Source organism: Cornus florida, unplaced genomic scaffold (genome assembly GCF_030987335.1).
Source record: "Cornus florida cultivar Cherokee Brave unplaced genomic scaffold, ASM3098733v1 CherokeeBrave_3.0.0_Hap2_Chr05, whole genome shotgun sequence".
NCBI lineage: Eukaryota > Viridiplantae > Streptophyta > Magnoliopsida > Cornales > Cornaceae > Cornus > Cornus florida.
In genome coordinates this window covers 54,232,628-54,245,720 of record NW_026775575.1, presented here as the reverse complement: position 1 = coordinate 54,245,720, position 13,093 = coordinate 54,232,628, and the positions used below count along the sequence as shown (strand labels likewise).

Sequence of the window (13,093 nt, the reverse complement as noted above, 5' to 3'; positions counted from 1 at the left end):
AACATTTTTCTCTTCCCTCCCCAATGTTCCCTTGGCATCATATTGCTTGGTTAAAGAAGCATATACCAATGGTTTCATTACCTGGCTTGCAGTTAGAAGAAAACTTTGTACTCTGGACACAAAACCAATGAGTCACAAGCACTATACGAATGCTTGTTTCCTATGTTTAGCAGATTGTTAATCACTTAATAATCTCTTCTTCAATTGTAAATTCTACAAAGTCATATGGGATTTCATTCAAAATGTTGCTGGGTTCTACATACTTCCTAGCAGATGGTATGACCTTGTTCTTTGGTGCTCTAACAATTGGATCTCAGACAGATTCCTAGTACACAAGTTACTTCTTTTTGGAGCAATCTACTTCATTTGGATGGAATGCAATGCTAGAGGCTTTCTGTAATAAATCATCTACTCCTCATCACATTGTTAGACTTATTAAGGGATGCATTAGAGCCAGACTTGTATCAATCAAATTGAAGAATGTGAGCGAGCTGAGTCAAATGGGAAGCGAGAAGCACCTGCTGCAACTTTTCCTTCAAGGATGTTCCTTTGCTGGTTTTCATTCAGGGCTCATGGACAACTAAGATTCTAGTACTAGATGGTTTTTCCTTTGCTGGTTTTCATTCATGGCTTTCCTGAGTACTGTGGTTGCTTGAAGCAGGTGTTGCAGGCTTGGTGTGGGTGTATTTGCTAGTTTGGTTGCTTGTTTCCTTTTTTTGGGTTTCTGTTAGGTAGCCTTTTTGGCTTTGTTTCTTGCCTTTGGCTTGATTGTCCATGTTGGACTTCCCATGTATATTCTCTCTTTTCTTTTATATAAAGCTTACCCATTCAATGAAAAAAAAAAAAAAAAAAAGGCCTTATACAAACCCTATGTAGTTAGATGATTTATGGTGCGAGAGATAGATAAAGAGAGAAAAAATGTGATAGAGCTCTCATTGTAAACACCCATCATTGTTGACAGTGAATTTTTTCGATGCAATGGTAGACTTAGGCAAAACTATGTATATCTTAGTGTTGTTGTGTGATTGTTTTTTATTTTTTTTAAAAATTAAAAATAAAAGGCAATTGTTTTTCTTCTTAATGGCTTGTTTACGCTGATTATTCCCCAACATGATAAGTACTTGCAAAACTATTTCTTATAACAACTCTTTGGTGATAATTTGAAAATAGTATCTGAAAGAAAATGAAAAAAGAAAAAGAAAATTACTCGTTCTCATTTTGCGCGCATTTTGTTCTTTTATAACACCATTAGTAAACAAAAATATAGAACTTCTAATAAAATTTTTTATTTTATTATTTTCTTACAAAAATACTTTGACGTCCAAATAAAAATTTCTGGATTGTCCCTGATTGGAGAGAGCTTAATTCTAGGGAGAGAAGCTCTAGTCCATAGCTCAGCATCACATTGGCCAAAAAAAAAAAAAAAAAGATCAGGCATATAAGATCTTTACTGAATTCAATAATACCAAAAAAAAAAAAAAAAAAAAAAAAAAAAAATAAAATAAAATTCTATACTTAATTACCTAATCTTTGTATAGAATTGAACAAAATGTCACCCCAAACCTATCCATGCACTATGTATTTATAGCTAGCTACTAAGCTTAAAAGGAATATGTGTTGGGATAAATCAAAAGGCCTTTGGCGTAGCCCGTATAGGCTCTTCATCTTCCAACAAAAAAAAAAAAAAGAAGAAAAAAATTCTGAGTTCAGACGTGAACAAAAGAATGTGTGTTTTATTTATCATTCAAAAAAAAAAAATGTGTTCGAATTATCAATTAGTGTAAATCAAGTACCGAGTGACAAATTCTTATAACATAATATAATAAATTATCTATATAAATATGTTTATGTTTCGACGACATTCATGCGGCTAGTTGACACTTGACAATGACCTATTCTTCAAATTAATGAATTTTGTTCGTTTGACAGAAGAAATGGAAACCAAATTAAAATAATTTAAAAAAAAAAAAAAACAGAAGCAAAAAGAGGGAATTAAACCCTACGTGAATCAAACACGCAACCTTCTGATCTGGAGTCAGACGCGCTACCATTGAGCCAATGATCCACTTATTACACTAACCTTAAATTAGAATGATAGTCAATGGTATATATTTAATCCATCCAATAGTAGATACTAGAGTCCCATAAAAAAGGTGTAATTAAGTGGAACTGTGTAGGCTTTATATGCCATCTTTCATGAACCCGACCAATACTTTTAAACCACTTATAGCACAATTGTAATAGTTTTTTATTTTTAGTTCTTGGTGGTTCTTGAGGACTTCTAGATACGATGTAACAAAAATATGGTTAAGTGTGGAAAATATTTTTATTTTTTATTTTTTATTTTTTATTAATGTTTACTATAATGTTATGTTTGATTGGAGGGAAGAATTAAGGAGGGATAAACTAACTTTTTTTTGTATTTGGTTGGAAGGAAGGATTGAGGAGGGATAAACTAACTTTTTTTTTGTATTTGGTTGGAGGGAAGGGAAAAGAGGGAGGAAGCAAGGAGGGATGCTTCATCCTTTTTTCCTTTGTATTTTTCTATTCCCCAAAATTGGGAGGAAGATGAGAGAGATAAGTACTAACGAACATAACAATGGCTTTTTCATTTCTAACCTTCCTAAAAATTTGGGATAGGTATAAAATTTTGAAATTTTTAGATAATGAGGGCATATTAGTAAAAAAAATATATAAAAATCCTATTTCCCTTCCTTTCAACCAAACAAAAAAAATGTGTTACCCCATCTGACATTTTTACTATCCATTTTGTTACCTCATCTATCATTTATACTATGCATTTCATTTAACTAAACAAAAAGTGAGAAAGACACATTCCGTTTTCTAGGGATGTCTCGTTCATCCCTCCCCTAATCCCTTCCATCTATTTTTCCATTCTTCCAACCAAACGGAGCATTTATGTACACAAAACACCTACAAAATATCAAATTATTAAAAAAAAAAGGTGAAGCTTAACAAATGAAAGGTAAATTTTGCCCAAATTACCCTTTTATAGACATTTTACAAATTATTTTAAAAAACATGATTATGTGATCAAATGATGAAAAAGGGCACAACCATGAAGGGTGTGATGCACATCATATATAGTATAGTGGTGTTTTCAGCACTGACCCCTTTAAAAATCTACTTTGAGTATTTCAAATCTTTTTGTTGACTTCATATACACACACACATATATATATATATACTAGGTAACAAAAAAAATACACACATATATATATACACTAGTAAAATGTAAAATTATTAATAAAAAAAAATTATACACATCTTTTTAAATGCAAATCATTAAAATCTATATAAAATTATTAAAAATATAAATATTAAACAATTAGAATAAATGACAATAAATCATATTTAAAATTATGTGCTTATATGTTAAGGTTGTATCAATGGCCCTCTACCTTTGATCATGTATGTGAGATTATGTGCATAACTTGCTATGGAAATTGCTAACCATGTCAATATTAATGCTTCACTTGTGCTTCTCTGTTCATATGCACATTAAATGTTTGATTAAATGCTCCAATGAATGAATGTATTGATTTATGTTGATAAAGTATGATTATCATTATAATGTGATGTTCCTCCATGTATATTTGATTGATTATGAGGTTCATTACACCCATGACATTGTTATAGAGTGAGTGTGCGGGTTAGTTGGGAGGTGGAGGATAATTTCTTAATTTTTTGAAAAAAAGTTTATGTAAAGTTAGTGACACTACAAGAAAAGTGAATTTTTACGATATAATTTTTACAGGAATTTTTTATTTTGCTCATAGAAGTTACTTTTTACGAGGTTTATAAGAGGTTACTTGTAATTGTGACATAAAAAGCTTTCATGGTTGTTAATAAAATTTTCTTAAAAATATTAAAGAACGATTAATATTTACATATATTTAAATATTTTTAATAGAATATTTTCCTATGAAAAAAAATAAATAAGTAAACACTCCCGCCCACACTTTTCCACTTCCGCGCCAAACTCCAATCGTCAGCCAAAAGCTCACATGTGTCACACACACACACACAAACTACCCTCACTCTTTCATTCCCCTCTTTCATTCCCACGAGCTACTCCACCATTGTTGCGCAAACTGTCCTAATGACTGACAAAACCCAGTCTCTCAAAATGCCCTAATCCTTTTCTTTCTTCCATTATTTCTGTTAAAGAAGCAGGATCATTTACCCCATCTGCGCTTGAAGTTCTATCTCCAATCTCTGCCTCGGTTAGATAGGTTTTCGGTCTTTCTTAATCAAGATAGGTCATACGCGATATCATCTGGTCTCACTTCAAGAAATCAGAATTCAGCAGAAGGTCCGCTGTGTCAAGGCAGCGTCTTCTGGTTCGACAGGAAAAGGAGAGTTGAGCGATCTCAACCAATTTCTACCTTGGCCAACACAGAGCTATTTGTTCAACCCTCTCTCTACTCTCTAGACCCGAGGATCTGGACTTACCTTCATTCTTCAGGTAATCTACAATCCCTATTTCTCAAACATTTTAAGGGTTTTCTTCAATCCCTATTTCTTAAACATTTTTAGGGCTAACACATGCATATTTTTTTCTCTGGTTTATTGTCGATTTTATTGGCTGAATTTGCTTTGGTTGCGACTGGATTTGGTTTTTTTGTTTTCCATTTGGTTATTGATTGGGTTTCTCTTTTTATTTGCATTCATGTAATATATATATATCCTCCTCTGCTTGAATCAGAAATTAATTCGAACCCTCGGCGTATGGCTCCCTTTGTCGGCCGTCTCCCTTTTCGTGAGTGTCCAATTTTTGCTTCTTAATTAGTTATGCAAGAAGGTTACTGTATATAGTGTTGTACAACTCCAACTCCAACTCTAACTCTTACAATTGAATTTGTTTGATTTATCTGTTTCTTTTTCTTTGTCAATTTGATGGTTTTGGGTTTGATTAGTTATGCCTTCTCTGTATTTGATGAGTTGACTCTGACACTGTGAGTTGCTAATGTTAGCTGTAAAAGAATTGATGGGTGAATTTAGTGGGTTTCTTCAATTTATGAACCATGCCAAAGCAGTTACACTCGTAGCCGGCTTTCTTAATGAGGTACTGCTCATGAACACACAATTGCTTAATAATAGATATATCTCTTAGACAACAACTTAACAATTTAAAGCTGCCTTTAGTTGTGGTTCTATTTTAGGTGCTTTTTAGCCGAGGTTCGCTATGGTACATGTTGGTTATTGTGCAAAACTTGGTTGTCTAATCTTTTTCTAAGAAGGATAATAAAATGCTTGCATTGGCTTCCTTGTTTGGGATATTGCCTAATCTGAAGACCCTGACCATGAGATGCTTTGATTTATACCCTTTTGATTATGATGAAGTAATATTATTATTCAACAGTTCTTTGCTTTTCTTCTTGTTTGTCTCATTTTTTTTGTTTTGTTTTTGATATCATTGCTTTTTCATGTTTCAGTTAAGCGACTTGTTGGCTTTAGAGCAATGCAAGTTTGATATAGAGTACTGGGAGTCTCAAGATGTTGCATTTATTCATCAATTATGCTATTTTTGTTGCTTTGGAAATTCTTTCAAACTGTTTTTGTTTATATTTGTTTCACTTTTGTGGGTTCATTTAATTATAACTGTATTATAGCTGAATTTACTTATGCTAGGGTAATTTACTGATGCAAAGATACTAATTTAATATGCCTGTTGGTTTTATATCTTAAGCAGTATTAATGATTTTAAAATAAGTTGCCGGTGACCAAATTAGTTAACAGAAAATGACTATGGTTGTTTGGACCTATGTCAGGTCATGCTGTGAAGTGTTCTCTATTTGTGCAAATTTTACTTTTTTTTGTTTGAAGTACCCTTTATAATTTAGCTTTAGGTATAGTTTATTAATTATTACTATACATTATTTTGTATGTTTGTTTGATTATAGTTGACTCTCAGAGAACCAACTCTTTTCCCTCTAAGAAAATAGATGTTCCATGCAGTGTAATTGTTGAAGCCCTGAAGGTGAACAGTCTGCAGAAGCTTTGCTCTTCCTTGGAACCTATTCTTCGCAGAGTTGTAAGATAAATGAATATACATTTAGGCACTTCATAAACTGTCCTTTTGACTGTTGATAATTTATGGTGATCACCTTTTATGCTTCATTTGTTTCATCATCACTCTGGGAAGCATGACCTTTTTTTACTTGTGCGTTTTATGATACTTTCTTATTTTTAATATCAGCCACTTTCTTTTCTTTTTTCTTTTCCAAATATATTTCAGTATATGTCCCCATGTTTGTGGAAAACTAGTGGGTTCAGGATAAGGAAAGTTCTTTTATTGTTACAATCACAAACACACAATGGAGATAGAGTAGTGAATCTTCAATGACATATGTCATATTATCTAGAGGTTGTAATAGTAGGACAAAATTTCGAGGTAAGTAGAAAATCCTGAGGTTCTAAAGAGATAATATGACAATTTAATGCCAAATTTAACAGTACTAAGTTTTTTATTTTTTTTTTTAAAAAAAATAATATTTTGCAGATAATGTTTTTGAGAATAATGGACATTTACAAATAAGAAGGACCTTTACCTGCTTACTGAAAAACTAATGAAGTAAACAAGAATCTTTACCTCTAAAACTTGATGTGATGTTGGAGTGTCTAAACCCACTTAGTGAATCCCAATCAATGGTAATCATGCACTGTTTATCCAGATCAGGATTTAATTTATATTCGGAACTTGGTGAAGAAATGACCTGCAAGCATGTTTGATTTTTTGAGTATGCTTATTTTCAGTCAGTTTTTATCTATTAAAATTTATTTTTAGATGGGCGCTTCTGTTGGAAGGAGTGAAACTAATAAAATTTATACATACACACACACAAATATATATAACAATATGAATTAATTCTTACCCTTCACCATAATTGTAGACCTCATGTGACATTTTGAAGAAATCAGCCCCAAACCTCCCCTTTATGTACCCACTCCCAGCTTGCTTGGTGTTGTTCAAAAATTTCTTGTGCTTTTTGTTTGATTTGTTGTATAATATCACTTCTGCTTTAATGAAAAATATGTAATATTTATTTTCGGTTTATAGAGGATGAACATGATGTGAACGCTTTTAAGAATCTGACTGGAAGATTTTATGCTGACTAGTTCTTTTAATTTCATCTTTTTATCTATTCAGTTTGGGTGTTGCATCTATATGCATTCCTCCTCCTGTATTTACTTGTTACCAGATTGTAATTTCTCATAATCTTAACTTATTGTTCTTTGTGCTATCTAACAATAGTTGATAATCAACTCTGCAGGCCATCTTGGCATGTTTACTTTTGAAATAATGACAATGTTCATGAATAAGGGTGAACAGATGGCTTCTTTGAAATAGTGCAACCTAATAATTAATTTTTTATTGCTAATCTTGATATTGTTTAAACTATGGAGAGTCATGGTATGAAATTGATTTTCTCATAAAAAGGATATTGAAACTGTACAAATAAAAAGTGAAAATGTGTAGTTGAAAATATTTTACTAGCATTAGAATTTGCATTTTAAAAGTTGAATGTATGACCCCTATGTCTTTATTTGTAGCAAGGAACATGAATAATTTAAACAATTAGAAACTTTAATATTGTTCTTTTTTGTTTCTACGGGATAATTTTAGCTCGAATGAAGTTTAGGTGATGAGAATTGTGTTTATTTTTCATATATATATATATGTACCATGGAATAATCATATATTCCATAATTTACTTTTTGTGACAGGTTCCCTATTGAATAATTAGGAAAGTAGTGATGGATAAAGAATGGATGCACATCTCTTACAGGTTATTATACGTAGTAGAATGTGTTTTTTAAAGTTTAATCTTTTACACTAATTTTATATTTAATTAAAAGTTAAAGCTTTAATTTTATAGAGTTGATCCAAAGTATATAAAAGGAGCACGAAGGTTTGCCGATTGGGCTCAAGAGATTGCAGGGCATCCAGACAAGATTTTATGCCCTTGTAATAAATGTCGAAATTCACTACATCAACATTTTGACACAGTATATGGTCATGTTGTGGAACATGGAATGGATCCAACATACACGACTTGGTACTTTCATGGGGAATCAACTTTTCAAAGCATGGGAAAGAGTTGGACTGATTACAAATCACGCCTTACAGCCGATATAATTGAAGCGGAAGGTGACACAGAAGTCATTAACTCATTAAGACCTAGTAGTGTAAAATCAATTGAAGAGTGGCAACAGTTTGTGAGTAATCGACTCTCTGATGACCACAAAGTAAGTACAACGTTGATCAAATTATGTTCTCTTGTAACTTTCTTCTTTAAAAAATAGTAATTATATTATTTATTTATAGGCAAAGAGACAAAAATGCGAAGACTTGCGAAGTGTGCAAAAGTTACCACACACAAGAAGTCGTATGGGGTATGCTCGTCTAGAGCATAAAATGATAAGGGTTACCAACTCTTATTGTTTATTGTGATTGAATAGTAGTACTAATATGAAAATGGTGTTTGTGGTTGATTTATGCTCACTCATTATTTATTGTCTTGTGTAGAAAAAAGAAAGTAATGCGCCCAACTCTATATCAGGAGTCGATATGCAGATTGAAGGTCACTTGAGGAAGGGTAAGGAACCTTTGAATGATGCAATAGGAGTGGCAGTGGTAATATATCTTACGTACCTATTTTGTTATTTTCATGTATTTCGTTTACAAACATTGATAAATTATGGAATTTTAGAAAAAAGTGAAAGATTACACCCAAACCCGACTTGAAGGCACAAGCTCTCTTCAAGATGGTGTTTGTGGTTCATTTATGCTCACTCATTATTAAGTTTATTTTTTATTTTTTAATTTTTTGACAAGTATTTATGCTATTTCAAATAACTATAGATATGATGTTGTAAACTCACGTCTTTTGCATTATTTATTGTCTAGTGTAGAAAAAAGAAAGTAATGCGCCCACTTCTATATCAAGAGTCGATGTGTGGATTGAAGGTCACTTGAGGAAGGATAAGGAACCTTTGAATGATGCAATAGGAGTGGCAGTGGTAATATATGTTACGTACCTATTTTGTTATTTTCATGTATTTCGTTTGCAAACATTGATAAATTATGGAATTTCAGAAAAAAATGAAAGATTACACCCAAACCCAACCTAAAGGCACAAGCTCTCTTCAAGATGATGGAGTCACCCACGTATTTGGCGTGGAACGTCGAGGACGGGTTAGAGGCCTTGGTTTTGGAGCAACAATTTCTAAAATTCAGGGAATTGGTTATCAGAGGGAGCAAGCGAAAAGAATGGAAGAAATGATGAATGAGATAAAAGTTGAAATAATGAATGAGATGAAAGAGATGAAAGCTGAAATGATGAATGAGATGAAAGCTGAATTGATGGATGAGATGAAAGCTTTGTTGGTTAGTGTTACAACTAGTATTACAATTTATAGTGAAGTTAAACTTAATTATATACATATAATTCCTTGTCCATATGTCATTTGAATATAAAGAACTAATTATGTTTAATCCATGTTTTGGTTGAATTGTAGTCCCGAAATGCTTTTATTGTTTCTCAGTCCAATGCTACGCCAAATCTTATTCCAACTAATCTGCAAGGTTTCCTATGTGAGCTGTTACACTTTAATGGATCAGGTGTAGTTGTTGCCAAGGCTGAGATTGCATCAACAGATCCCAATGCACTATCAGATGAATGTGTTCCAGTTGGTCCAGATTGCTGGAAAGTTTGGATTAATGATGTCATTGACAAGGATTGTCCTTTGTATCGAGCAAACAAATCTGGAATGTTTTATCTTTGTGATGCTCGCACAAGCACGGTTATATGGCCTACCAAATATGTGAAAATTCTAGAGGTCAATTGGTCATTCATTAACCTCTCTTTTCTTTTCTTTTCTTTTCTTTTTTTTTCTTTTGAAAAGTAGTAATTAACATATGATTTCTTTGATTTTTTTATATATGTTGGCATTACATTGTTAATTTTTTTCCTCACAGGATCTATTTTCACCGGTTCATTAGGAGCAGAACAAAGCCATTACTTTCGAAGATAAGATATTTAACCCACAACCCACCCATTTATTAATACTTTCTTGTCTCTTTCAGGTATGTCAATGTCTCATGTGTCTAAATATATGTTGTATGTTATATGTATGTGTATATATATTTGTATTCTCTATTTGAAATTGGAATTTTCGTGGAATGTGATGGACATTACTGGATCGTAGTAAATTTTTTATTAGGAAATGTGAATAACAATATACATAACATGACAAACATTAACATTTTAAAGCTAAAATTACCCTTAGCTCTCTGAAGGTTGACTCCTTCACAAGAGAAAGGGAGAAACAAACCTCAGAAAATGTTAGAGAAGTAGTTCTTGGCTTCTTCCGACTTGCGGCTTTGATTGCTGAAATTGCAACCCTAACATTAGTAGCCAGTAGAACTAAGATACTAACATGCTCATGTTTTACCAAAAATCTAGAAACACCCTTTGATCTTCAAGTTTCTGTTACATAGTGTGTTTGTTTGTGTGTGTATCTAGTATTGGACAAGTGGAAATAACTATGTTTTTAAACCAGTTTTATGATAAAACAAGAAAAAAGTAACAGAAAGGAATTTAGACAGAGATATTCATCATTCCTTAAACAAGTCTAATATCTTCTCCTGATTTTAATGTTAGCCTCTCTCTATAAACCAGATCTAGTTTTTATCTCCTCTGTATAAATCTCATGCATCGCTATTTCATCCCTACTGTTGTCACCAAGTCACAATGAGAATTTCTTGCATCCCAATAGTCCAATAGTGGCATCGATGTGGTAGTGCCGACAAGCTGAGGACAAATATATTAGAGAGAAAAAAGGGCCGACGATTAGAAGACAATTATGTTTTGTAGTGAATCATTAACATCTATTCCTCATATTTGTACAATATATACTTGAGTGTACATATATATTGTATTATATGTAGGTATATATAGGAAATAAATGGATGGTTTATTAAATCTCCTACAACTAGTGATACTCTAAGTACAATGATCCTATTATCTTATTGTTCTTCATTGCATAACTTAAAAGTTGGGCCTATGTTATATTAATTTGTAAAACCGCAATGAACTATATAGATGCTATGAAATTTAACAAATTGTTCACAATTATATATAGACGTACTTCTGATAATGTTGGGGCTCTCATGTCATAGCAGCAATAGAAGTTGTTATTTTTTTCTTTGATGTCAAAGTATCAATGTGCCTTAGAGATTTAAAAGAGCATAACAGTTATGTTTCCTATATAAGCTCGATCAATGTTAAAATTAGAAGGTTTGAAGGTCGTTCTCAACTGAAGAAGGGCTGATTTATTTGTCAGTGAAGAAGGGCTGATTTATTTGTAGTTTTTTGTGTTTCTGAAATTTATATGCAATATATATATATATATATATATATATATATATATATATATTGTGATGATGTGGGTCAATAGCTAATTACCTACTGAAAAAAATTAGCATTTAATATTTGCATGCGTATACTGTTTGGAAGTTTATTATGATCTTTATGTTGGTTTTTAAAATTTTAGAAGTTAAATCGTATAAAGTTGTGTGTTGTGATGCCTATTGGATTTTCGTCTTAGTGAGTTGATTTGAAGATGGATTAATTTAGGAATTATTTGTTCTGTTTTTATAGGAATAATCAAACTTACTTTAGGGTTTAAACTCTACGTATGTTCTTGAAAATTTATGTTCATTTTGTATCAATCATTGCATACTCACGAAATTAATTGAAAATACTTCATTTTCTTTTTTTTAAAGCTTTGCCCAGATTTGTATTCTTTAGAAGTTACTCAAAAATATAGTTTTTAAAGTTTTAAATTTGGATTCTAAATGCTTAATGTGTTGGAGAACCTTTTATGTGTTTTGTTTATAAAATTATTGTGTAACTGTTATGTCTTTGGCATTTTAACCTTTCGATCAGCTACTGTGCAATTTTAGCAGAGAAATTTGTTTCGTGATTTTTTATTTTTTGAGTTGAGTAGCAACACAAATTTAGAACACTAGTAATGAGTTGGATATCTTGGGCTGAACCTTACTTACTTTTACTGGAAAAATGAAGCATATCCATGCAATCCAGTAATGAAAAATCCCAAATTTATTTTTTCTTCTACAATTGGTCTGGTTGGTACTATTTGAAGAGCGAGTATGAAAAGCCCAGGCCGGAGTTTGGATCTCTGGCAAAGCATGGGCATGTGGATTGCGTGTTTCTTTTTGTTTTTTGATTGTTGGCTTCTCAAAGTATGGGACTCCATTCTTGATGTTTACACCTTGGTAAATGTTTCAGAGAACATGAAATAGAAAACCAGCATTTTATTGTGTATATGTACTTGGGATATAAGTAGCAGTTGTTTTGCATTTCTGCCTTTATTCTCTAGGTGCCTCTCTTTAGTTCTACTATAAGCCTTCGTATATATTTTCTCTACTAGCAGTTCATGACTTTGTATACATTATTATCATATTAAAATTAAGACTTGTGTGATGTAGGTACGTACTTGAATTTTGTACCATGGACAACAAGGTGGAGGAAGTGTGAAAAATTGGAAGTCAACTTGCGCCATGAATTAATGAACAATGTGAAGATTGACATATTGATCTATTTTTGCCAAATATTGGATTTTCTTTTTAATATTGGCACATTGAACAATTGTAAAATGCTTTAGTCTTTTGATATATTTAATGGTGGATTTAAATATGGATTGTTTTGGGTATTGACATTAAGTGCAAATTGTTGGCATTTTAAATTATTGTTTAGTTAAAACCGTGGTCATTACAAGTTATATGTTATGTATGTGAATAATTGGGTAGCATTTGAGAGTTCATTTATTAGTTTATATATATATATATATATATATAGCTATCTACGTGGGGTTTCACACCTCATTAATAAAAGGGTTAAGTGCATTAAATCCCCTTCAACTTTCTTCTCTTTTCCAATAAACCCCCCTGAACTAAGTGAAGTACACTTAACTCCCTAAACTATTTCAATTGTTGCAAAACGTTATTGGGCCGGTTAAAATCTAACGTCCAAAGAAGGCA

At 32.0% G+C, this 13,093-nt stretch overlaps 1 protein-coding gene across 6 annotated transcripts; it reads left to right on the top strand.

The window, feature by feature from the left end:
• The first annotated feature begins 3,989 nt into the window (after positions 1-3,989).
• LOC132306493 (uncharacterized) lies at positions 3,990-12,749 on the top strand. Of its 6 annotated transcripts, XM_059803892.1 has the most exons (13): positions 3,990-4,489; positions 4,730-4,783; positions 4,998-5,089; positions 5,983-6,058; positions 7,753-7,814; positions 7,905-8,274; positions 8,354-8,421; positions 8,555-8,662; positions 8,941-9,048; positions 9,125-9,415; positions 9,547-9,867; positions 10,007-10,114; positions 12,542-12,749. In XM_059803892.1, the coding sequence occupies exons 7-12, from the start codon at positions 8,368-8,370 to the stop codon at positions 10,028-10,030; spliced, it is 906 nt and encodes a 301-aa protein (XP_059659875.1). In that variant the 5' UTR covers positions 3,990-4,489; positions 4,730-4,783; positions 4,998-5,089; positions 5,983-6,058; positions 7,753-7,814; positions 7,905-8,274; positions 8,354-8,367; the 3' UTR covers positions 10,031-10,114; positions 12,542-12,749. The 6 variants fall into 6 exon arrangements, with proteins under 6 accessions (XP_059659875.1, XP_059659878.1, XP_059659873.1 ...); XM_059803895.1 differs by lacking the exon at positions 4,998-5,089 and having other exon boundaries at positions 9,574-9,867; XM_059803890.1 differs by lacking the exon at positions 4,998-5,089.
• The last annotated feature ends 344 nt before the right edge of the window (positions 12,750-13,093 follow it).